This window comes from Erinaceus europaeus, chromosome 2 (genome assembly GCF_950295315.1).
Source record: "Erinaceus europaeus chromosome 2, mEriEur2.1, whole genome shotgun sequence".
Lineage (NCBI taxonomy): Eukaryota > Metazoa > Chordata > Mammalia > Eulipotyphla > Erinaceidae > Erinaceus > Erinaceus europaeus.
Genome location: NC_080163.1, coordinates 47,440,588 through 47,463,975, shown reverse-complemented (window position 1 = coordinate 47,463,975; position 23,388 = coordinate 47,440,588). Strand labels below are relative to the sequence as shown.

General features: G+C 41.4%; 1 protein-coding gene across 1 annotated transcript in view; it reads right to left on the bottom strand.

Moving 5' to 3' along the window:
• Window positions 1-17,674, bottom strand: part of NDFIP1 (Nedd4 family interacting protein 1) — a 58,541-nt gene extending 40,867 nt beyond the window's left edge. Inside the window, exon 1 of the mRNA XM_007518993.3 lies at window positions 17,386-17,674. Coding sequence (XP_007519055.1) covers window positions 17,386-17,448 — 63 coding nt within the window. The 5' untranslated portion in view covers window positions 17,449-17,674. The remainder of the gene's footprint in view (window positions 1-17,385) is intronic.
• Window positions 17,675-23,388: the final 5,714 nt, after the last annotated feature.

Here is a 23,388-nt window from a genome sequence, read left to right as displayed (position 1 = left end):
AGACAAAGACAAATCACTGTATACCACAGTCTACCATAATATTCAATTTGTGCATACAGGGCTGTCACAAGCACTCACTTGGATAGTATGTTGCTTTGCCATGTGTGTGATCCAAGTTCAAGCTCGGACCCCACCACACTGAAGGAAGCTTCAGTACTATAGTCTCTTTCAATCTCTTTTTGCCTCTATGTGAGAACAAAAAGGAAAAAAAAAAGTCATAGTGGAGTGGTGAAGCCCCAGTAATGACAGGGGGAATAAAACCTGCATACTTTCTGCACCCCAAAAAGACTTCTGGCCTATACTCCCAGAAGGGGAGAAATGTTAAGGGAAGATCACCAAAGGCCTCTAAAACCCAATTCCATCAGGTCCCTGAAGAAAGAAAAGGAGAAAACAAGACACTCAGAAGTAATAATAGGTGTGTAGGTATGACTTAGAGAGGAAGAAAAGGCTAGACCAAAGAAAAAAAAAATGGGCAAACAGATAGACAAATAGACAGTTGTAGAAATAACAGTTAACCCATACTGGTGACCTCGGGAGAACCACTGCTATTTCCAATAGAGGGAATGGGGACAAAGAACTCTGATGGTGGGAATGGTGTGGAGTTATACATCTGTTATCTTGCAATTTTGTAAACCAATATTAAATCACTAATAAAATTTTTAAAAACTGCATAGAAATTAAATACTCAAATACTGAGACATTTATAAAAACCTAAAATTCTACTTAACTCTATACCTAATCTGTCAACACATCTTCCTCTTCCCTATTTCAACAACTTTCTATGGGTCAAACATATAGCTCCAATTACTTTAACACACACTGAAAAAGTATCTTCTTGCCACTGCCAGTCTGGGTAGTCTACCCAATTCATCTTCACAGAACAAAGATCTGACTAATTTTCCAGTGTGACAACAGAATAGTTTATTTGAAAAATGAATTGGGGCGGCAAGGATGCAGTTCTGTGGCTGTGTACATATGTAACAAGTCCTAGATTTATTTATTCCCCATAAAATAAAATTATATGCATATTTAAAAAGAAAACAGCTTTAAAAAACTGAATCAGCTGAAAGTGGGTTTCAAACCACATAGTAAAAAATGGTTCTTGCTCTAACTAGTTTGGAGCCTGAGACCTAGCTGTCAAAACAATCATGATCTAAACATCCATGTAAAATATACATGTAAAATGCATATTTCCTCAAACCAAATGCTTACAAAGAACACTCACATGAATTGAGACAGAAAAACAAGACATAAATGAAGAACACAAAATGAAACTTGGATTGTATTTAGTGTATTGCACCAAAGCAAAGGACTCTGGGACAGGAAGGGAAGGAAGGAGACTGGTGGGGCTTTGGGGTCCTGGAACATGATGGTGGAAATAGGGCCTAAAATTGGGGGTAAGAGTGGGGCTGGGGAAATAACATAATGGTTATAAAAAAAAAACCTCTCATGATTGATGCTCTGAGGTGTCAGGTTCAATCCCCAGCACCAATAAAAAGCCAGAGTTAAGGAGTGCTCTAGTGTCTCTGTCTTTCTTTGTATCTCTCTCTCCCCCATCTCTCTCTAATGAAAGAAAGAAAGAAAGAAACAAGAGTCCAGGGGCTGGGTGTTGGTGCACCTGGTTCAGTGCACATGTTGCAATGTGCAATGACTTGGGTTTGAGCCCCAGGTACCCACCTGCAGGGAGAAAGCTTTCTAAGTGGTGAAGCAGTGCTGCAGGTGTCTCTCTATTTCCTCCCTTCCCTCTTAATTTCTGGCTGTCTCTATCCAATAAATAATAATGATAATAAAAAAGAAGAAAACCAAGTCCAAGCTACCATATCATAAAGTTCTCTAATTCACTGAAGTTTGACCCTCTTAGTTTCCAGTCCCTATACTACTCAAATTCAAATGAATTCTTATGCTAAATTTTCACCAGTACTACCATTTAGGCACATTTTTGAACCCTAATGATTCAAAAGTAAACTAAATGAATGTCTCATTTAACTGTACTGAAGCCCTAGATGAATTTCCCTTCTAAAGTCATATGTCAAATCACTGCAAGAATGTTCCTGCTATATCAAACCAGTAAATGATTTAAATGGAGTTCCTGGGCCAAGGTTCACTTGACCCTATGATTCATTTACTAGTAACATTATTTAAAGCTATAAACAGCTCCAACCTACTCACACACCCAACCAACTATTCTTGTGTCCTGGGAAGGCGACAAAAAGGAATTCAATCAGCAGTAAGGAGAAAGACAAGTGGGTACTTTCAAGAATGCTGTCTTTGGCAAAAATCAGTAAAGTCATGGACCTCTTGGAATATGCCCAGAATAGATATACTAGACTTTTTTAAAAATGCAGACCCCAAATCTCAGCTGTTATATTCTTGCCTTTAGGTTGCCGATTATTTAACAATTTGTTCCATTTTGTATTTTAATGTTTTTTTAGCCAACAAGTTACAGGTGGGGACCAGGGGCTTGAACCTGGGTCCCTGCACATTGTGACATGTGTGCTCAACCAAGTGTGCCACCAACCAGCCCCCCAGGTTTAATTTTTTATTTGAGTCCTCATCCTAACAAGGCTTCTCCGCCCCTCCCCTCTCCCCCCACACACACACAAAGATGATCTTCAGTTTAGAAATGAATTAATTATTTGAGCAATAACAGTCAGGAACAGGATTAGGCCCAGATAAAGGGCAACATTTACTGCCGTAACAGATAGCAATAAGTAATTGCAATTAAAAGTCTTCCTTAGAGGGGAGTCGGCGGTGGCGCAGCAGGTTAAGCGCATGTGGCACAAAGCACAAGGACCGGCGTAAGGATCCCAGTTCGAGCCCCCGGCTCCCCACCTGCAGGGGAGTCGCTTCACAAGCGGTGAAGCAGGTCTGCAGGTGTCTGTCTTTCTCTCCCCGTCTTCCCCTCCTCTCTCCATTTGTTTCTGTCCTGTCCCAACAACAACGACATCAATAACCACAACAATGTTAAACAAGGGCAACAAAAGGGAAATAAATAAATTTTTTAAAAAGTCTTCCTTAGATTCTATTTTTTCTTTTCTCTTTCTTTCCTTCTTCTTTCTTTCTTTCTTTCTTTCTTTCTTTCTTTCTTTCTTTCTTTCTTTCTTTCTTTCTTTCTTCTTTTTCTCCTCCTCCTCCTTCTTTTGTGGGGCTTTACTGCTCCAGACTGACTTTGCTTTTTTCTTTTTTTGAGGGTGGGGGTAAGGTGGCGTAGGAGAGGACATAACAGCACTGAAGCTACTCCTATGTGGAGTGCACTAGGGGTTTAAATGTGGGTCAAGCACACAGCAGAGCAGGCACCCTCCCAAGTGAGCTACCTCATGGGCTCTAGGATTCTCTCTACTTTCTAGGAGCAGGAAAACAACAAACACTCCATTAAACAGCAAAGAGGAAAACAAATACTCATAAATTGCTATGCTTCATAATTTAAACAAAACCAAAAAGCATGTGAAAAATAATATTGGGGGCCAGGTGGTAGCATACCTGGTTAAGCATACACACTACAGCGCACAAGGACCCAGGTTCAAGACTCTGGTCCCCACCTGCAGGGGGAAAGCTTCACGAGTGGTGAAGCAGGGCTGCAGATGTCTCTCTCTGTCTTTCTCCCTCTCTACCTCCCCTTCCCCTCTCACTTTCTGGCTGTCTCTATATAGCAAATAAAAAAAGATAATAAAAAAAAAGAGAAAAGAAAGAAAAATAATACTGAACTATCCAAGAGATCCAAAAAGTGACAAGTATCTGCACCATTCTTTTTCTTGGTTGAACTCTATTTAACAATAAGAAAATTCTTTTAAGTTCTAAATCATTTCTTTAAATTAACAATACGTCAGAAAATTCTGGATCAATGCCTAAACTCTGTATTTAAATGTTATTTTCCCACTTCTAATTTCAGAATTAATTTCTAAAATATTTATCTTAAAGTGTAATTTAACCCTTTTATTACCAACCTGTTACTTCTGTATACTCTTTACCTACCAAACAAGACAGCATAACTACCAGAAAGTAAACAATCACTTCTCTTTATATAAACAACTGAACATGCCATTTTACTCTGTTCATAAACAACTGAAGTTTGTGAGGATTGTAAATTTTCTACTGTATGTACATTTTGTATGTATGTATGTAATCTTAGAGTATACTGACTGCAAATTTTGGTATTTTAACATCATCAAATTCTTGAGAATTTTCCATTAAAATGTTATTAACTAGGGGGTGACATTTAGAATAAGAAATAATCCTGACAAAGAGAAACTCAATAATAAAAAGGCACAGAGAAAGGATGGGAGGTAGATCACATAGTGGAGCACACACCTCGCCATGTGTGAGGACCTGTGCTCGAGCTCCCAATAATATCACACGGGAACATACGCACTGAGGGAAGGAACATGGAAGGTGGAGCAATGCTGTGGTCTCTTTCCTCTCTTATCTTTCTCCCTCTCTGTCTCTGTCTGAAACTAAAAGGAAAAAAAAAAGTCCACCTGGAGCAGCAGAAGGAATCTTAAAGCTATAGGAACACATAGTGGCTAATCTTACTGCCACCTTAACTTACCACATAAGTTAAATATAAAGTAGTCTGAATATGTGGGCTGGTCGGTAGTGCAGAGTTGAGTTAAGCACACATGGTGCAAAGTGCAAGGGCTGGTGTAAGGATCCCAGTTTGAGACCACAGCTCTTCACCTGCAGAGGGGTCGCTTCACAAGTTGTGAAGCAGGCCCGCAGGTGTCTTTCTCTCCTCCTCTCTCCATTTCTCTCTGTCCTATCCAACAACAACAGCTATAACAACTACAACAAGGGCAACAAAATGGGAAAAATACCCTTCAGGAGCAGTGGATTGGTAGTGCAGGCATAACCCTGGAGGCAAAACAAACAAACAAACAAAAAACCCCAGCATTTATAAAATAGTCTGAATACAAATGACCAAATTTATGTATAGGTTAGATATATAGTCACATGCAAAGGACTGCCACATCAGAGACAGAGATTCCACATGTGATTAACAATAGGTGACACTACTCAGCACATTAAGCATAGAGAAATAAGGTTTTACAAAGCAATAAAAGCAAAAGGAACTGCTCTTATCAACTAATCTAAAAGCAAACAAGTATGAAAAACTAAAAACCTTTCAAAAAAAAGTTTCTGTGACCTCATTTGCAAATCACAGTTCTTTGATTTATTTTCTCTGTATTCCTTTTGGATATATCTAAACTTCATAATAAAAATGAGAAGAACATTGTGGTTCTATAGTTACCTATTTTTAAAAGATTAAATGGTAACAAAAGTAAAAGTAACACACAGGAGAAGCATTTATCTTTTTAAAAAATCTTTTATTTATTTGTTAATGAATAGGAGGGAGAGAGAGACAGAGAGAGAGAACCAAACATCACTCTGATACATGTGCTACTGGGTATTGAACTCAGGACCTCATGCTTGACAGTCCAATGCTTTATCCTCTGCGTCACCTCCCAGACCATACATTTATCTTTATAACAGACATTAGTCATCCTTTCTTTCATTCTTTTTAAATTTTACTTATTAATATGAGAGAGTAAGAGAGGAGGGAGAAAAAAGAGGAGGGAGAGGAGGGTGAGGGAGGGAAGGAAGGAGGGAGGGAGAGAGAGAGAGAGAGGGAATTCAACAGAGCATCTCTGACATATGTGATGCTAGGGATCAAATTCAGGACTCCATGCTTTTTAATTTCAAGTCAAACTAGGCACTGTACCACCTCCTGGGTTACATCCTTTATCTCTTTAGTTGAAAATAGCATTCAACTTATAACATTTAGCATAATGCATTGGGTACAAACATGGCTTTAATAAATGAAATGCATAAGGAAAATTGGCAGTTTGGTCACACTGTAATACCTAGGACGCTTTTTCTTCTAAAATGAAAGCTGCCAGGTCCAAGAAATGAAAAATTCTACATTAAAAAGACAGTGAGGGTTGGCTAAATAGTTCACTTGGATAGTCCATGGTTTTGCCATGCACTCTCAACTCAGGTTCAAGCCTGGCCTGTACCTCTTTGAAGGATGCTTCAAAGCTGTGCTCTCTTTCAGTCTCTACCTTTAAAAAAAAAGGGGGGGGGGGAAAGAAAGAAAGATGAAATGGTGAGTAGTGAATGCTGAGGATATAATTCGGTAGTAGAGGATATAATTCTTCCCTTCTGGGTTCATCCCCTGGAATCACCACCACTCCATGCTGGGAAGGAGATAAAGATAGTTAAGTCAAATGACAATGGAAGACAGAAACAGAGAAATGCCTGTAGCCTGGAAAGGCAGCATGCTTGCCTCACCTCAAGACCTACCTACTGGAGTTTTCTCTCAGACTGAGAAGTTCCAAAAGCTTGCTTATCAATAGTAGTATTAATATTCCTAGAGTCATTCCAGAGCAGAGAGTATGTATAGAAAAAGGTATTCTACTCAAGAGTCTGTCTTCATTTAGGTCTGGTGATGAGGTCCCTTTCTCCAGTAATACTGAATGTCAATAAGAAGATACATTAGCATTTCATCTTTCCCTTCAACCTATCATTGCTGAATGGAATTTTAATTAAGTACCTAGATTAATCACTCAACAAAAAAGTCAGGCCTTGACTGGTATAGGTTCTGAGAACATAACTGAAAGTGACTGGTATTTATGATCTCACAATGTCTGCAGCAGACAGTCAAAGAAAAATAATTACAGTTTTATAAAGTTACAGTTAAGGATTAAAACTACACATTTGCTTATCTTTACTAAACCTCTCTTAAATGTAAGCAATAGCAAAGTTATGTTAATTTTTAAGGATACACATATCAGTAGCCTAAGGGGATTAGCCATAAAAACCCTGAAAGTTAGAAGGATAGGTAGTAATTAACATGGCCAACCCCGGACCCCCCCCCAAAAAAAAAAAGTGCATCCTAAGGCAGCCTGCCTTTGCACTTTACTCCTAAAAGTCTGAAGAACTGGTGGTACTGGAACCAGTGGAAGTAGAAGGGGCAGAAAAAAAGGCTAAAGAGGTAGTTGACCACACATAGTGAGCTACTTTACTAACTGTATACTTTTTTTTTCCACACTGATTTTTTTTTTTAACTTTATTTGACAGGATGGAAAGAAACTGAAAGGAAGAGGAGGTAGAGAAAGAGAGAGACAGAGAGACACTTACAGCACTACTTCACTATTTGTGAAGCTTTCCCCCTGCAGGTGGGGAACCAGGGGCTTGAACCTGGATCCTTGTGCATGGTAATACATGCACCTAACCAGGTGCACCACCACCCGGCCCCTGGTCTTCCTCTTTTGCCAGGCCCCGGCCCCACTTTTTTAACCTACTAATTATGTACTCTTATCTTAACCAAGCAGGCAAAGATCACAGTGTACCTAAGGAAAGTTTCTAACAGAAAAATAGTCACAAGACATCAAAGCTAAGAGTAAACACAAAGCAGAGGAAACAACTATGCAGATGACGGAAACTAGAAAGGGAAAAAAAAAAAACTTTCAATAATCTCAGGAAAATAGGAGGAAGAAAATCAGAACCATAGGGAGTTGGGCGGTAGCGCAGTAGGTTAAGCGCACATGGCGCAAAGCGCAAGGGCCAGCCTAAGGATCCTGGTTTGAGCCCCCAGCACCCCACCTGCAAGAGGTCACTTCACAAGCAGTGAAGCAGGTCTCAGGTGTCTATCTTTCTCTCCTCCTCTCTGTCTTCCCCTCCTCTCTCCATTTCTCTCTGGCCTATCCAACAACAACAACAGCTATGGCAATAACAACTACAACAAGGACAACAACAAGAACAACAAAATGGGAAAAATAGCCTCCAGGAGCAATGGATTCGTAGTTCAGGCACCAAGCTCCAGCAATAATCCTGGAGGCAAAAAAAAAGAAGGAAGGAAGGAAGGAAGGAAGGAAGGAAGGAAGGAAGGAAGGAAGGGAGGAAATCAGAACCATAAAATGGCAAGGACAGTGTCCATTTTTTAAGGAGGGAGCAAGATAAGAAGAGGCTTTTAAAATAGAAAATATAATTATGGAAACTCTCTGTATTCAAAAGATAACCGAGGACCAGGTGGTGGTGTACCTGGTTAAGCACTCACATTACAGTGTGTAAGGACCCAGGTTCAAACCCCTGGTCCCTACCTGCACCACCTCCCGAACCATCATATGTGGAATTTAGAGTACTGAACATACATACATGAAACAAACAAATTAAAGAAGACAGATCCCAAAAAACTAATTCTGATTGGGCTGAACAAATGACATGCAATGCTTAAACAACTGGGAGAAAGTCTAAGGTCATCAAAGAGATGACTACAAAAGTTGGATGTGGGCAAGAGACAGGCTCACTTAATAGTGGCCCTTTTGGTCAATATCACACCACCTCACTATCCTTGGATTCCCACACAAATATGATGGGCCTAGACCTCTAATGAATTCCTCTCTGTGTCACCACTGGTCACTTCTATCAGGAATGTCATCACAAGCCCTCTTATGGGCCCTCTTGGGACCTTCCCCTCACCATAGAGCAGCGATGGTAGGGACTGTGCCAGTCTTTGAAGGGAGGCTGAGGTATCCTGCCCTGTCACTTGAGGAAGATTGGTCCTGAAATGATTGCAGCCTGCACTGTTCCCAGCTGTGACCATAAGCTGTGAGCTCAGACCAACAGGGACTTAGAGGTTAAATAGGCTCTGGTGCTAAATATATATATACATATACATATATGGCCTGGAGCAGATGGATGGAGGTAAATTGTTAATTCTATCCATATAATTTTTTCAAGAGTGAGAGCTACTCTCTGCCCTAATCCAACTTTGTAGCCCTTTCCTCTACTTGACACCATTTTCTCAGACAATGTTTTTATCCAACTTCAGGCTAGCTATCAAATTCAAGCAAAAACTACCATATTCATCAGCCCCAAGAAACATGCCTAAAATGGACTTTCGAGCTTTCTTCCACCCTAAGATCCCCCATCTCATCTGCTGTTCCTACTTTTTGGTTCCTGTTCATTAACCATTTGATCTCACTTTATGTCCTGCCACCTTCTAGACACCAAGTTATAGACACTATCATGATTGCACCCTGACTTATCTGGGCAGACGACTTCACCAATGTGTCCTGGAACCTCACCTCTCCAGAGCCGTACCCCACTAGGGAAAGACAGAAAAAGGCTGGAGTATGGCTAGACTAGCCAATGCCCTAATCAAGCACAGAAGCAATTACAGAAGCCAGAACTCCTACCATCTACACCCCAAAAACAATCTTTATCCATACTCCCAGTGGAGGAGAAGTAATAGGAGAAAAAGCATGAGAAGGCTCTGACCTCCAGCTCCATCAGGACCCACAGAGAAGACACAAAGGGGAGAGATATTTGCATGTAGTACTAGGGTTGTATGTAGCTTGGAGGGGAAGAGAGGACCTGGAAGAAAAACAGAGCAATTATGTACAAATGTAGACAGATAGTTAACTTGTGTCTGCAACCTTGGGAGAACTGCTGTGGCTTGCAACGGAGGGACTTGGGATTCAGAACTCTGTTGACAGGTAATTTTGTAAATCAATATTAAATTGCTAATAAAATAAATAAATAAAAATAAAAATGTAAAAAAAAGTAGAAGAAAAATAAATATGGTAATAGCCAGAAAGATGGCTTAGTGGTAGATCAAAGCAGGACTGGCATGTACAAGGTCCTTGGTTATATCCCAGGCACCATGTATGTTGCGGTGATGTTCTGGTATATTTTCTCTCTACTACTGAATTATCCTTCTTTTTTCCCCCAATTAAAAAAAAAGGAAATCTAGACTTTAAAAACTCAAAAACTGTATACTAAATTGTTAGGTGAATAAGCAATATTAATGTTATGGGAACAGTTTTACTGGAAAATATTCCCTTGAAAGAGTCTTAAATTTTCTTCAGTATTGGGAGTTTGGCGGCAGTGCAGTGGATTAAGCACACGTGGCAGAAAGCACAAAGGACCAGTGTAAGGATCCCAGTTCGAGCCCCCAGCTCCCCACCTCCAGGGGAGTCGCTTCACAAGTGGTGAAGCACGTCTGTAAGTGTCTGTCTTCCCCTCCTCTCTCAATTTCTCTCTGTCCTATCCAACAACAATAAAACCAGTATTTTTTAAAATAATAATAATAAATCATCAGTATTTAGAGTATTTGGGACTTTTAATAAAAACTTTGTTATTCAGAAAATATGAATCAGTCTAATTGCAACAGCAAATGTGCTAAGTGACCTCTGGTAACACTTGTTTTGTGTGTTACCTCACCTATTACAATAGGTGAGGTAACACACACTGTATCTCTATATGGCCCTACAAGCTGTACAGCTAACGTACATACCATTCAATAAATTCAATCATGATGTTTAACAATCGCCTAGCCTATTAACAAAATGACAAGAATAAAGGTAAGATCATTAAATTGATTTGCAGTGTTAATTTTTAATTACAGAGGTAAAAGCTGCTTTATCTAAATAAGCATCATCCACTGCTATAAAAATATAGTTCTACTAAATAGTTGTTCAAAAATAACCTGAGAAAATAAATCAATAAGAAATAAAAGCAATTATCTAGACCTAAAAACAAAAAGAGGAAATTACCTGAAGCTTTTCAAGTCTTTATTTTTAAATTTACTTATTTACTTAACTAGAGCACTGCTGAGCTCTGGTTTATGGTGGTATATAGGACTGAACCTAGAATTTCTGGTGTCTCCGATATGAAAGTATTTTGCATAAAAAGCATTATGCTATCTCCTCATCCATCTTTTTTATTAATAAAAATACAGAACCATACTCGTGGTAGGATTTATTTTACAACATTTAATGTAGAGTAATGTAAAACAACTGGTGCCTAGATTAAAGTAATTTGGAGTTATGTACTGGCAAACCAGTGGGTGGCATCAGTTTACATGTGCCAGCAATTCCTAGAGCAGCTCAAACTGGCCCTGGGTTTCTATCAAAAGAAAGGGAGTTCTGTTCTGTTTCCAAGGATTAATGATAAAATTTCCCATTAACAAGTTGTCACCATTAGGACCACAAGAAAGTAAGAATGGATCAACAGGAATCCATCACTGCCTCAAAAACAAAGCTCATATAGCTTGCCAACAAGAACAGTTATATATCTGAAATTCTTGACATTCACAAATTCCATATTCAGAACAGATAACAAAAGTGCTCCTAGAATATATTCCTCAGGGGCCAGGCAGTAGTGCATCCAGTAGAGTGCAAAAGACCTGGCTTCAAGCTCCCAACGCTGCAGTGAAGCATAACAGCAAGTGTCTTTCCCTGTCCCTTTCTCCAATTTCTTTATCAAAAAGAAAAGAGGATGAACTCCATGGGTGGTAGAACAGTGTCTCTCCTCCTCTCCCCACCGCCAGCCCTCCTCACACAACCTCACAATAATATAAAAACTGGGACAGGGAGGTGGTTCATAGGTAAAATGTATATGAAGCACTGGGTTAGAGGCTGGCCACCACATTACAAAGAAAAAATGGGCTTTATTCCCACAAATCAATAGTAAAAAAAGTAAAAAACAAACAAACAAACAAACAAAAAAACCAATCAAAATAGCAAAGGACCTGAATATACATCTCTCCTAATGAGCACATAAAAAGATGTTCAATACCACTAATCATTAGGGAGATACCAGTGCACACCCATTGGGATGGCTATTATAAAAAATAAAGTAACAAGTTAAAAGTGTTGATTAGGGGTATTGGGCAGTAGCACAGCGGGTTAAGCGCGGATGGTGCAAAGTGCAAGGACCAGCGTATGGATCCTGGTTCAAGCCCCCCAGCTCCCCACCTGCAGAGAGGGTTTGCTTCACAGGCGGTGAAGCAGGTCTACAGGTGTCTATCTTTCTCTCCTCCTCTCTGTCTTCCCCTCCTCTCTCCATTTCTCTCTGTCCTATCCAACAATTTTGACATCAATTACAACAACTACAACAATAAAAAAACCAACAAGGGCAACAAAGGGGAATAAATAAATAAATAGTTTTTAAAAATGTTGATTAGGATACAGAGAAATTAGAACCCATATGCATTATTGGTAGGAATGCAAAATAGCACAGTCATTATGGAAAATATGGCAGTCCCTAAAAAAGAAAAACATAAAAATAGCATTACCATATGGTCTAGCAACCCCACCTCTGAGTATATATCCATATGAACTAAAAATGGTGGGGGTGGAAAGGTGGAAGAGGGAGAGAGCATAATGGTTATGCAAAAGACTTTTGTGACTGAGGTTCACCACACCGTCATAAACCAGAGCTGAGCAGTGTGCTGGTACACTAAATAAATAAATGAAGGTTGGGATCAAAAAGACATTTGTACAAACTCATTTACAGCACTATTCACAGTGGCCAAAAGGAGGATGCCCAGTACCCATTCACAGTAGTGAGATGTGGCATGGTGCCTGTATATGTATGTACACACACACACACACACACACACACACACAGTCCTGGGTTCAAAACATCAAATAACCAATAGTTAAAGGTATTTTACTCTGATGAGGAAACAAAAGTGGAAGGGTTTCTGACCCATATATTAAGAACAACTTAGATTAATTCCTGACAACATTACACTAAGTGAAATAAGCATAAAAGACCACACAATGATCATGCATACATGAGGTATGAGTAGTCAAATTCATACATCAAAATGGTGGCTATCAAGCAGAAGGAAGGGAAATCTGGGAGTTATTGCTTAATAGGTATAGAGTTTGGTTAGGGGTAATTTTAAAAAGTTCTGGAGATGGATGGTGACAATGTAGCCCGCATAATAAGAATGTAAAGCCTCTGACCTGAACACTTAAAAGTGGTTCAAATAATAGCTTGTGAGGTGACTTAGCAGTAGAGTGTAAGACTTGGAAGCATGAGGCTCTAGGGTGACCCTTTGGGTATCACATACTCCAAAGAGGTTCTTCTCTGGCCTGTCTCATAAAATAAATAAATAAATAAATAAATAAATAAATAAATGGCAATTTTCAACCATTTAATTGATGAGGTAAGTTATATAATTGTGGCATATGGGTAACTTCTCATCTCCATATGATAGGTGTGGGTAGAATATAATGACTCATCCCCAACTTGAGACCTATTCCACCATCACATCACGGACCAGAACCCCAGGGCTTTCACCTTCTCCCACCCCTCATCCCCCAGAGTTCAAAGAAACAATTGTACCAATTTCACAAGAGCACAGAAATATAGTGAAAGAACCTTAAAATCTTGACATAAAATTCCAAGGGGCATTTCACTATGACAATGAAATTCTGAGATTCCTTTGAAGTTAGAAAGAATTAAACCAGCGGCTGGCTGGGAAATAGTTCAGTGGGTAGAGTATATAACTTACCATGCATGACACCCTGGACTTGAGTCCAGATGCCACATCAGAGTCCATGGACAGCACCAGGGACACTCGATAGATGTGGAGTGGTGGTATAGTATCTCTCCCTCTTCTCTCTCCCTTCCCCCCTCCTCTTTCTCTTAAGTAGAATTTTAAATTTTTTGAGTTGAGAAAACTACTTGCTAGTATTACACATGAATTCTCTGAAGCTGCATTAAAAAACACCCAGTAAATAAAATCAGGGGTGGAGGGTATTGCTCATAGCTAGGGCACGTGCCTAGCTGCATGCAGCCTAGGGTTGAGTTCCAACAACACCAGGGAGACCCTCTGGTGCTGTGGTGTCTCTCTGCCTCTGTCAGAGCCTGACTCTGAAAAAAAAAATTATTACTCAATTACACATAACAGAATAAAGCCACTATTTACCCCCTTCTTCAGGATCACTACTTCATCTAACTCTTGGACATGAATGAATATATGATTATAGTTTAGACCACCAGAGATTAATTTCTTTCTCTAGTCTGTCAAAACCTCCACAACCCTGAAAGTATTTATTCAAAAAGGAATTGTTCCCCAAACTGTTCTTTAAGTATCCACAACACACTCACTAGTAATGTTTATAAGCAGTTACCTTCTTTCACAACAGTGACTTTCTGCAGTCTATTTTATATGCCATAATCACCCACTTATATTGAATTCAAATTCAAGTATCTTAAAACATGTCAGGAAGTGCTTGGCAAAATTCATGATACAGGCAAAAATATAATACATTGAGTGTAAGAGGGTTTAGAAGGGATGAAGAGGCACAAACATATTCAGAGAGTAACATTAACAAGTTTTTCAACACTGGGCCTACCGAGACTCTTCTTAAACAGTGCTTCCGAATGTTTGGGAATACAATCTGCTTCAAAATGTAAAAGGGAGGGGCGGCTAGTCGGGGGGCAGCAGGTAGAGCACATACGTCACCAAGCATGAAGATGTGGGTCAAGTCCCTGGTCCCCACCGGCAGGTGGGATGCTTCATGAGCTGCATGTGTTTTTCCCGCTTTCTCCCTCTATTTCCTCTTACTCTCAGTTTTGTCTCTATCAAAAACATAATTTTTTAAATGTATAATGGAGGAGAAAAAAGCTGTAGGGAATATATGAGTCCAGTTTGCTGACTATAATGCTACAGTCAAGTTGTATTACATTACACTACCAACAAAAAGATCATAAAAACAAAACTGTGTCTGTATTTACGAATGAATTATACAGTTTTCAACTACATTTACACAGCTTAAGGACTAGCTCAACTGCATTAACCAAATCAGACAGAAGTCAGACAACCTTTCATGACAACCCAGTATCATGCTCTATCAAATTGCCTGGACAATTCACCAACATTCTATAATGTAAAAGGCCTTTACTTATTTTTAAAGGCTTTTAAATATGTATATTCTCTGGCCAAGTCACATCTGAAAGTCTCTACTTAGTTGTAAAGAAAATTCATATGTAAAATAATTATATAAACACTGTTAGTAACAAACTGGCAGCTCACTAAATTGATTATTGCTGACAATAAAAATGTGTGATGTGGAAAGATATCACGAGAAAGCAAAATGCTGAAATATCAATCCATCTTGTTACGTATCTGCTGTATATTGTGTTCCTCTGTATAAACATGTGCACAGACACAGAGATGCAAATCTGCTTGCATCATGTCTGAGATCATAAGCATGAGTAAACGCACAGAATGCACACATGTACGTGCCCAAGCACAAGCAGAGAACTGCAGGTGTATATACAAAGACGTGTCTGTATACGTTTATGTGGCTGCTCAAGACAACAGCTATGCACATATGTAGATGTGCTAACACACATGTCTATCTCTGGACTGCGCGCCTGTGTTTTAAGTAGGTGAGTGTATATTTATCCTTGTAATCACTGCTTAGAGGATGTGACCTTGAGCAAGTTCCCGAGTCTCTGGGAATCTTGACTTTGTCATCTATACCACAATAATAAACCCTGCCATCTAGGGCTTTTGTGAGGATTATGTGTAAAACAGGATGTAAAACCCTCCATACTGTGATTGGTACACAACAAATGCTCAATCAGTATTAGCTTCCCTTACCTGCACATGCGTACACTAACATATACTTGTGCGTATTTACAAAGCTGTAAGTCCACTAGGATATTCATCAAATATTAACTGTGGTTGCCTATGAGTGTTAGGTTTCTGTTGTGGGTTTCTTGGGGGGGGGGGGGGAGGCTCATATTTTTCCAAGAAAATTATTTCTGTAACAATTGCTGAAGATCATTTCTTCAAAATAATGGCTTTTAACAATGTAAAATAAAAATGCCCCATCTCTGACATCCTTGGCAAAAGGCATTAGATACCACTGGGTTGTCGGAAAAGCCATGACGCATTTTCCTATGTTTTTCTATGCAAAAGATGCATCATGACTTTTCCGACAGCCCAATTCAACTAAGGAATACGTGATTTTGATATACCACCAACATTTCTGTATTCTAGCAGTATGTCAGCATTACCTAACAGCTCAAGAAGATGGCAGTACAAAGAAAAGCTCCCGCATTTTGCTTATTTGCCTAAACCATGGCAAGATGAAAACAATGAGCCAGTTCCCACTACAGGGTGTATGTGACTGACAAACACCTTGCTGCTGAGGTAGGTGAGTGATGCCAGTCGTTCCCATTTTACTAAAGCAGGGAGGAGCCCCAGCCATGCCCAAGGTCATACAAAAAAGCATGGGCTAGACCCCAGGCAGTGAGCGAGCTCAGGACTAGACTGCACCGCCACAACTGGGTGTATTTGTGAAACCCAGAAGCTAAATCTTTAGCCAGTCATTTCAGCAGCCCAGCTGGAGGATGGAAGAAATTACGACACATGGCTGATGACAGCAACAAGCCAGTTACTGGCTGCCACCAGAGTCCATCTAGGTTTTCACCCATTTCGCTTTTCTCATTCCTACAACATAAAAACTGTAGATCATCCATGGTAGAGAACATTTACTTTCATGAAGCGACCCGGCATTTATATGCAAATTATACTGAAAGCATTTGAAAACGTGACAAAACACCAGCAAGCCATCTATCAGAGGCTCTCATCAACATCAATGACTATTCGGCTCAATCCTCCCCCCACCTTCACGGTGGGTTAGATTTAAAAATCGTTAAAATAAAATAAAATAAACCTGCAGAATGTCAGCTCTAGATCTGAGAAAAACCACCCAGCTGCTGCTGACAGTGGTGGAGCATTAACGCGCAGCCCTTTTCCCCGGGGTCTCAATTTATAAATCATACCCGAGATAATCATCCAGTCATTCCCTAACCATTTCCTCCCCCCCGCCCCGAGCCATGCTATTAAATCTCTTTAAACGTCATTCCCAAGCTTTCAAAAAAAAAAAAAAAAGAAAGAAAGAAAAAGCCCGGTACACGCCCTGCAGCCTTCGCAGCTCGACATTTTGGGGGCATCTCGACACAGCCTCGTCCTCGTCTCCTGCCAACTGCGGACATGCCTCTCGCCTCGTCTTGGTTATTTTTCTTTACTGTCATTATTATTATTTTACTTTTGTCTGCAAACAGAGGGCAGGGGGATGGGGTTTCGAAAAGCAGGCGAGGCTCCCCCACCCCCACACCCCCTGCAAAAAAAAAAAAAAATTCCTGAGTAATCGCATCCCGCTGCGGGGAGCTGTGGGAGACAGCAGCCGCGACTGTCATCGTTTTCCCTCCGCTTCATTTCCCTTTCCATTTCATGTCAGCCTCCCCCCCTTTTCTTTTCCCCCTTTTTCTATGGCATCAGCTTTAAAACGTAAAAACGGGGGAGCCAGGGCAGCTGCGTGGCCCTCGGTGATGCTGCCCGCGGGCAGCGGGGCCCCGCCCGCCGTGGGCGATGCGGGAGCGGCGGCCGGAAGGGGCTTCGCACCGTCCGGGACTCGCCCCGGGAGGCGGCGTCGGGCCCGGCCCGCGGCGGCCTCCAATTCGAGTCCCGGGCCCGCCCAGGCCCAGCGGGGCCTGCCAAGCCGGGACGTCGAGTCGGCCGGGCCTGAGGGAGCCGGCGGCGCAGGGCGGGACTCGGGAAGCGCTGCTCACCTGCTGGTACCCGCTGGCGCAGGCCGGCTCAACCGCTGCCAGCGCCGCCAACGCCAACGCCATGGCGCAGCCGGCCGCAGGGACGGAGGACGAGCGAGCGAGCGAGCGAGCGAGCGAGCCGGAGAGGCGCGGGCGCCGCGGCTGGGAGCGCTGCGAGGCCGAAGGGGGGCGAGGAGGGTCTCGCTGACCGCCGCCGCCAGCCGAGCCGCTCTCTTCAGCTTGAGAGCGCCGCCTCCGAGGCTCCGACGCGGCCCTTGGGGAGGAGGCGGGGACGACGACGAGCAAGACGACGCAGCGCGGCGCCCCGCCCCCGGCCCCCGCGCCACCCCCGCCCCGCCCCGCCCCGCCCGGCCGCGCCCCGCGGCCGCGCCGCAGCCCAGAGCCGGCTGCTGGCTTCCTCCCTGCGCAGCAGTGCAGCATCGGAGGAACCGATTCCAGGGAAAATGAAAGGGGCAGGGAACCTGGGGAGAGGGAAAATAATAATAATAATAGTAACAGTAATAATAATAGTAATAACTAACAGTCCTCTGCAGAAGGGATTCCCCACAGGTCCCTGACACGGGTCCGAGCACCATTTTAGAGGCTGACAGGTCCAGAATCTCGATGCTAGGGACCTGGTCGAGCGCACCTGTTGCGATGCACAGGGACCCAGGTTCGAGCCCCCCACCCCCACCCAGTCGCCATCTGCAGAGGGAAAGCTTTGCGAGTGATGAAACAGGGCTGCAGGTGTCTCTCTGTCTCTCTTCCTCGCCACCCCGCCACACACATTTATAGTCAAGGACACCAAAGATAAGATCAAATCCATGGGGCCAGGTGGTAGCGCACCTGGTTGAGCACATTACAGTGCGCAAGGACCAGGATTTGAGATTCCCCGTCCCCACCTGCAAGGGGGAAAGCTACCCTCTTGATTTCTGACAGTCTCTATACAATAAATGAAGATTTTTTAAAAAGACGAAAAAATAGAAAGGAAGGAAGGAAGGGAGGGAGGAAGGGAGGGAGGGAGAAAGGAAGGAAGGAAGGATGGAAGGAAGGAAGGAAGGATGGATCTCGGTGCTAACCAGCTCCTGTAAATAGAGGGGTTAATCAGCTGCAGGGCAGAGGCCAAATCTGGTAGATCCTTCTTGAGCGTGGAAAAGAAATGAAATGCACATCTCCATTCCCTTAAAATGCTGTTCAGCATACAGCCGCCGTCCCCTTTTTTTTAATTAATTTTTTTTTTCTTTCATCCTTTTGACCAGAGAGCTGCTTAGCTCTGGCTGATGGTAGAGCAGGGGATTGAACCTAGAACCTCAGAGTCTCAGGCATGAGTATTGTAAGCACAGGTGGGTGAAACAGGCAGTCTGTTAGCACTGCCCATCAGCAATCACATATAGCTGGGTAGCAGCTTCTCCCAAGAAAAGCCTCACAGGTCTTTATACAGAGCCAGGGACTAAGCCAAGGTGGTGGCCTGAACTGAGAACAGTGGGTCAGCTGACTCTGATGCACTCTAGCTGGCAGACCCCAAGCCCCATCACTACATCCTCACATTCTACATCCTGGAATCCCCAGGTCTTCCCCAAACTCTCTATCAGCTCAACAGCAGGCCCAGTAGAAATGTGAAGCTGGGACTTCAGAGTCTCAGGCATGAGTATTATGTAAAACCACTGTGTCATTTCCCTGTTTAGTTTGGACTGAGGCCTTTAAATTGTTTGCTATATGGCCCATTACAGAAAAAGTCTACTGTGTCTAAGACTTCCAGGGCCTTAAATCTCCAAACATGTTTTTCAGAATGGATGATGATAATAGCATCCTCATTTTTGTTTGTTTTTCAAACCAGAGCACTGCTCAGTTCTTGTTTATGGTGGTGTATAGAGTTGAGTCGTTGGTGCCTCAGGCTTATGCATCTTCCTTTTTATGTAGTTTATCCGTGTTTGAATGGCCTCATCCATGGATATAGACAAGATACTTTCTTATCAGAGTTTTCTGAGGAGGTAACCTATAAGACAAAACCTAAAAGGCTGAACAATGATAAGAAAGTTCTGGCAGCAGGAACATGTGCAAAGCCAGTGAGGGGAGAGAACTTGTTCCATGATAGATCTTAAAGGTGGCAACAAATGCTACTCAGTAGATAGAATTATCAGAGTTTCACAGATGAGGACATAATGCCAGAAGGGAAAAAATATTTTACCCAAGAAACATAGCTAGTAAGAGATAAAGGTGGAAGGTAAACCTACTAAGTATGAACTTTGTGAAGACAAGAGAGCTTGTTTTTTACATGCTTTGATGTTGCCCACAGTATCTAGTACATAAAGCAATGTAGCAGCATCTTGAGGTCTATTATTTCTTTATCTCCCATTCAGCTATCTGGAATTGCTTCTACCCACATATCCAACATAGGACTGGGAAGGGAAAAAAATGGAAGAAGGAGAGAAAGAAAGAAAGAAGTTTGAATTTTCAAGCCTGTTGCAATGCTGACTTCTTCTTGATTGCCTTCCCAAGTTAGTAGCCTAGGACTGGTATTAATATGATTATTGGAAACCAGCAAAGTAGTTCAGGGAGTAGGTTGTGAGTACCAAAGTCCAGTTTCAAGCCAGGTAACACATAGGAAATACTATGGTAACTGAGGAAGCTGCCCTGCTGGGTGTCTCTGTCTCTGCCTCTTTATCTCTGGAGGAGAAAAGTAGCCTGAAATTGTGTATGTGCAAAATGTGTGTCTATTAGTTTATCTTATTATTTTTTATTTATTATTGGATGAGACAGAGAGAAATTGAGTGGAGAGAAACTGAGTGGAGATAGACAAAGAAAGAGACAGAGAGATACCTACAGCCTTATTCCACCACTCGTGAAGCATTGCCCCTGTAGGTTGGAACCTGGGTCCTTATGCACTGTAATGTGTGTGCTTAACCAGATGTGCCACCATCTTGCCCTGCTTCTAATTTTCAAGTTCAGTTAATTACCTGTTTTAAAACAGAACTATGCTTTGATCTTACCCTGGTGTTTCTATACATAGGAGTCAAATGTAATCAATAAAAATTTTACATATTTATATCTCTCATTTTGAATTCTCTAACAGTGTACAAAACTCTTCCATATCAGTCCCTATTCCCATGTGCTAGCATTACATTTCTACACTCTGGGAGAGTAACCAAATGCAGTGACATGCCAAGTTAAGAGTCTCAGAGCAATCCATGCCTTACTCTGTCCCTCTGTTGTTTTTAATCCAAAAAATAAGCTTTAACTATAATGAGGTACAAAGTACAAATTCCACATTTGATGTTCTGCTTTGTAGTCTTATAAGGGAGGAGAAGTTTAATTTATTTATTTTTGCCTCCAGGGTTATTGCACTCAGTGCCTGCACTACGAATCCACTGCTTCTGGAGGCTATTTTTCCCCCTTTTGTTGCCCTTGTTGTTTTATCGTTGTGGTTATTATTGTTGTTGTTACTGATGTCATTGTTGTTGGATAGGAGAGAGAGAATGGAGAGAGGAGTGGAAGAGAAAGATAGACACTTGCAGACCTGCTTCACCTCTGGTTAAGCAACACCCCCACAGGTGGGGAGCCAGGGGCTTGAACCAGGATCCTTATGCCAGTCCTTGCACTTCACACCATGTGTGCTTAACCCGCTGCACTATCACCTGGCCCCCTAATTTGAATTTTTAATTTTTTAATATTTATTTATTTATTCCTTTTGTTGCCTTTGTTGTTTTATTGTTGTAGTTATTCTTATTGTCGCCGTTGTTGGATAGGACAGAGAGAAATGGAGAGAGGAGGGGAAGACAGAGAGGGGGAGAGAAAGATAGACACCTGCAGACCTGCTTTACCACCTGTGAAGGGACTCCCCTGTAGGTGGGGAGCCAGGGACTTGAACCGGGATCCTTACTCCAGTCCACCTGCGCTTAACTGCTGTACTAACGCCTGACTCCCTAATTTGAATTGTTTTAAGGGGCTCACCAATGTAAAGTACAGACTTTGCTCAGATCTTCCAAATTTACATGTAAGAAGGAATAAAAAAGATACCCATCCCGCCTTACATGTCTGCCATCTTTATAGGAGTCTTCAGCCATGCAGCTTTTTGTGGAAAAGAAACTGTATCCCTTCCATTTACATTCCTAAGTTACTTTCTCCCTCAATAACTAGATAGTCCTTTTATCCTTGTATGTGGATACAAATACTTGCCATAATATAAATTATTGGACTCTGACACAGGAATATTTTCTCTTTAGACAAATAAACAAAGAAGTTCATCTCCAACTTCTTATTCCTTCTCTAGTGGCAAAACCCAAAATATTTTGTGTTGACAGTAAGTAAAGAGTTGTTCATTTTTTGTTTTAGGATTCCCTTATTACTTATTAAATAAGTAAATTGAAATTATTTGTATTGATCCAATGGGTGAATTAGTTGAGGAACTAAGAAACTGAGTCAACCCTCTTTCAGGTCTCTAGTTGGCAAGCAAAGTTGACAGTGGAGAAAAGCTCTGTGTGTCTGACACATGGATCCATGCCTGCTGTAAGCCAAGCAGACAAAGATAAATCCAAGGCTGTAAAAGTTGCACTCTTGGCTGCATCAAAAGATGTTGTCAAAAGAGTTTCCACAGAGAAAGTTATTAATTTCAAATTGCTGCACTTAAAACTTATTTCCCTGTGGAATACCAGTAATACTTTCCATGTGTCTCACTTTTCATGTGAATTGCTGACTCTGAGTCATCCAGCTTGAGGGAGAAGAAAAATATTATGGACAAAAACAGCATAGCTTGTGTATAAATTCCTTTTTCTCCCTCCTGGATTTAGATAAAAATCTCCTCCAGGATCCATGAAGCCATCTGACTCCCACATCCACCTGAGCTCAGTCAGCAATCAAGGAGGGTCTGTGAAATTTGCTCATAGCTTCATTGGTCCAACATCTCATTTCAGGTTCTAATGTCTTCAGCTAATGTTTACAAGGCTCCAGCTGAACCATGCAGTTCCATTTCTGTTGAATTACCCCTTTCTTTCTCACTTCATTTCTATGAGTTTCCTTAAGGGCAAAGGTAATTTCTCACATTGCCATCTGCACATATGCACAGATAATTAATGCTTGTGGGGCTTTTTCCTGGGTCTTGGACCCTTTTATACATTATCTCCTTAGTTGTCAGAACAAATTCTGGGAATTTATTATCATTTGCTCAGCTACTGATTGGTGGAACCAAAATGAAAGCTCAGTTCTGCCTAACTACACAACTCAAGCATGTCTCTGGACCTACAGTAAGGAAATAAATATTGATTCAGAAGGACTGTCTTCACAATGAAGTAGAGAGGATGCTAAGCATATATATCCAAGATATTTTAGCTATTAAAATGACAACTCAGTCACTACTGTGTTGATCTATGTAAACTAAAGCTGAGAGATGGTGAGAATTATGTGTGACCAGGTAGAGTAATCAGGTAAGAGAATTTTGAATATGAGAATTTTTATGTTGTAATAGGAAGATGGGAGGGTATATTAAATTTTGAGCATTTCTGTATACAAACTTAAGACAGAGCAGAGTGTTTTGTTTTGTTTTTCTGCCACCAGGGTTTTCACTAGGGCTTTGCACTTCCATGACTGCACCCAGCAGAGAGAGGAGAGACAACATAGCATGGCTCTACCACTAAGAAAATTCCCCTGTGAATAATGCTCCCATATATATAGTTGTCAGGGGGCTAACACTCAAGTTCTTACACTTGAAAAAAAGATGTATTCTATAAGTTCCCCAAAGCAAATGTTTATGTTGAGGAACTACTAATAAATATTTTGAACCACAAATTCTCTGTCACAGGGACTCCACTTTGTCATTATACCCTGAGCAATTATAGACAGTCTCAGATGAATTGACTGAGTTCTGGTAAAATTTAATTTATGGACATTGAAATTTAAATTTCATGTAATATCACATGTCATGAAATATTTTAAATTTTATTTTCAGCTAAAAAACAAAAACCTAACCAGCAAAAAAACTGCTCTCAACTTTCAGGTCACATAAAAGTAGCAGGCAGTAGGGGGCGGGGG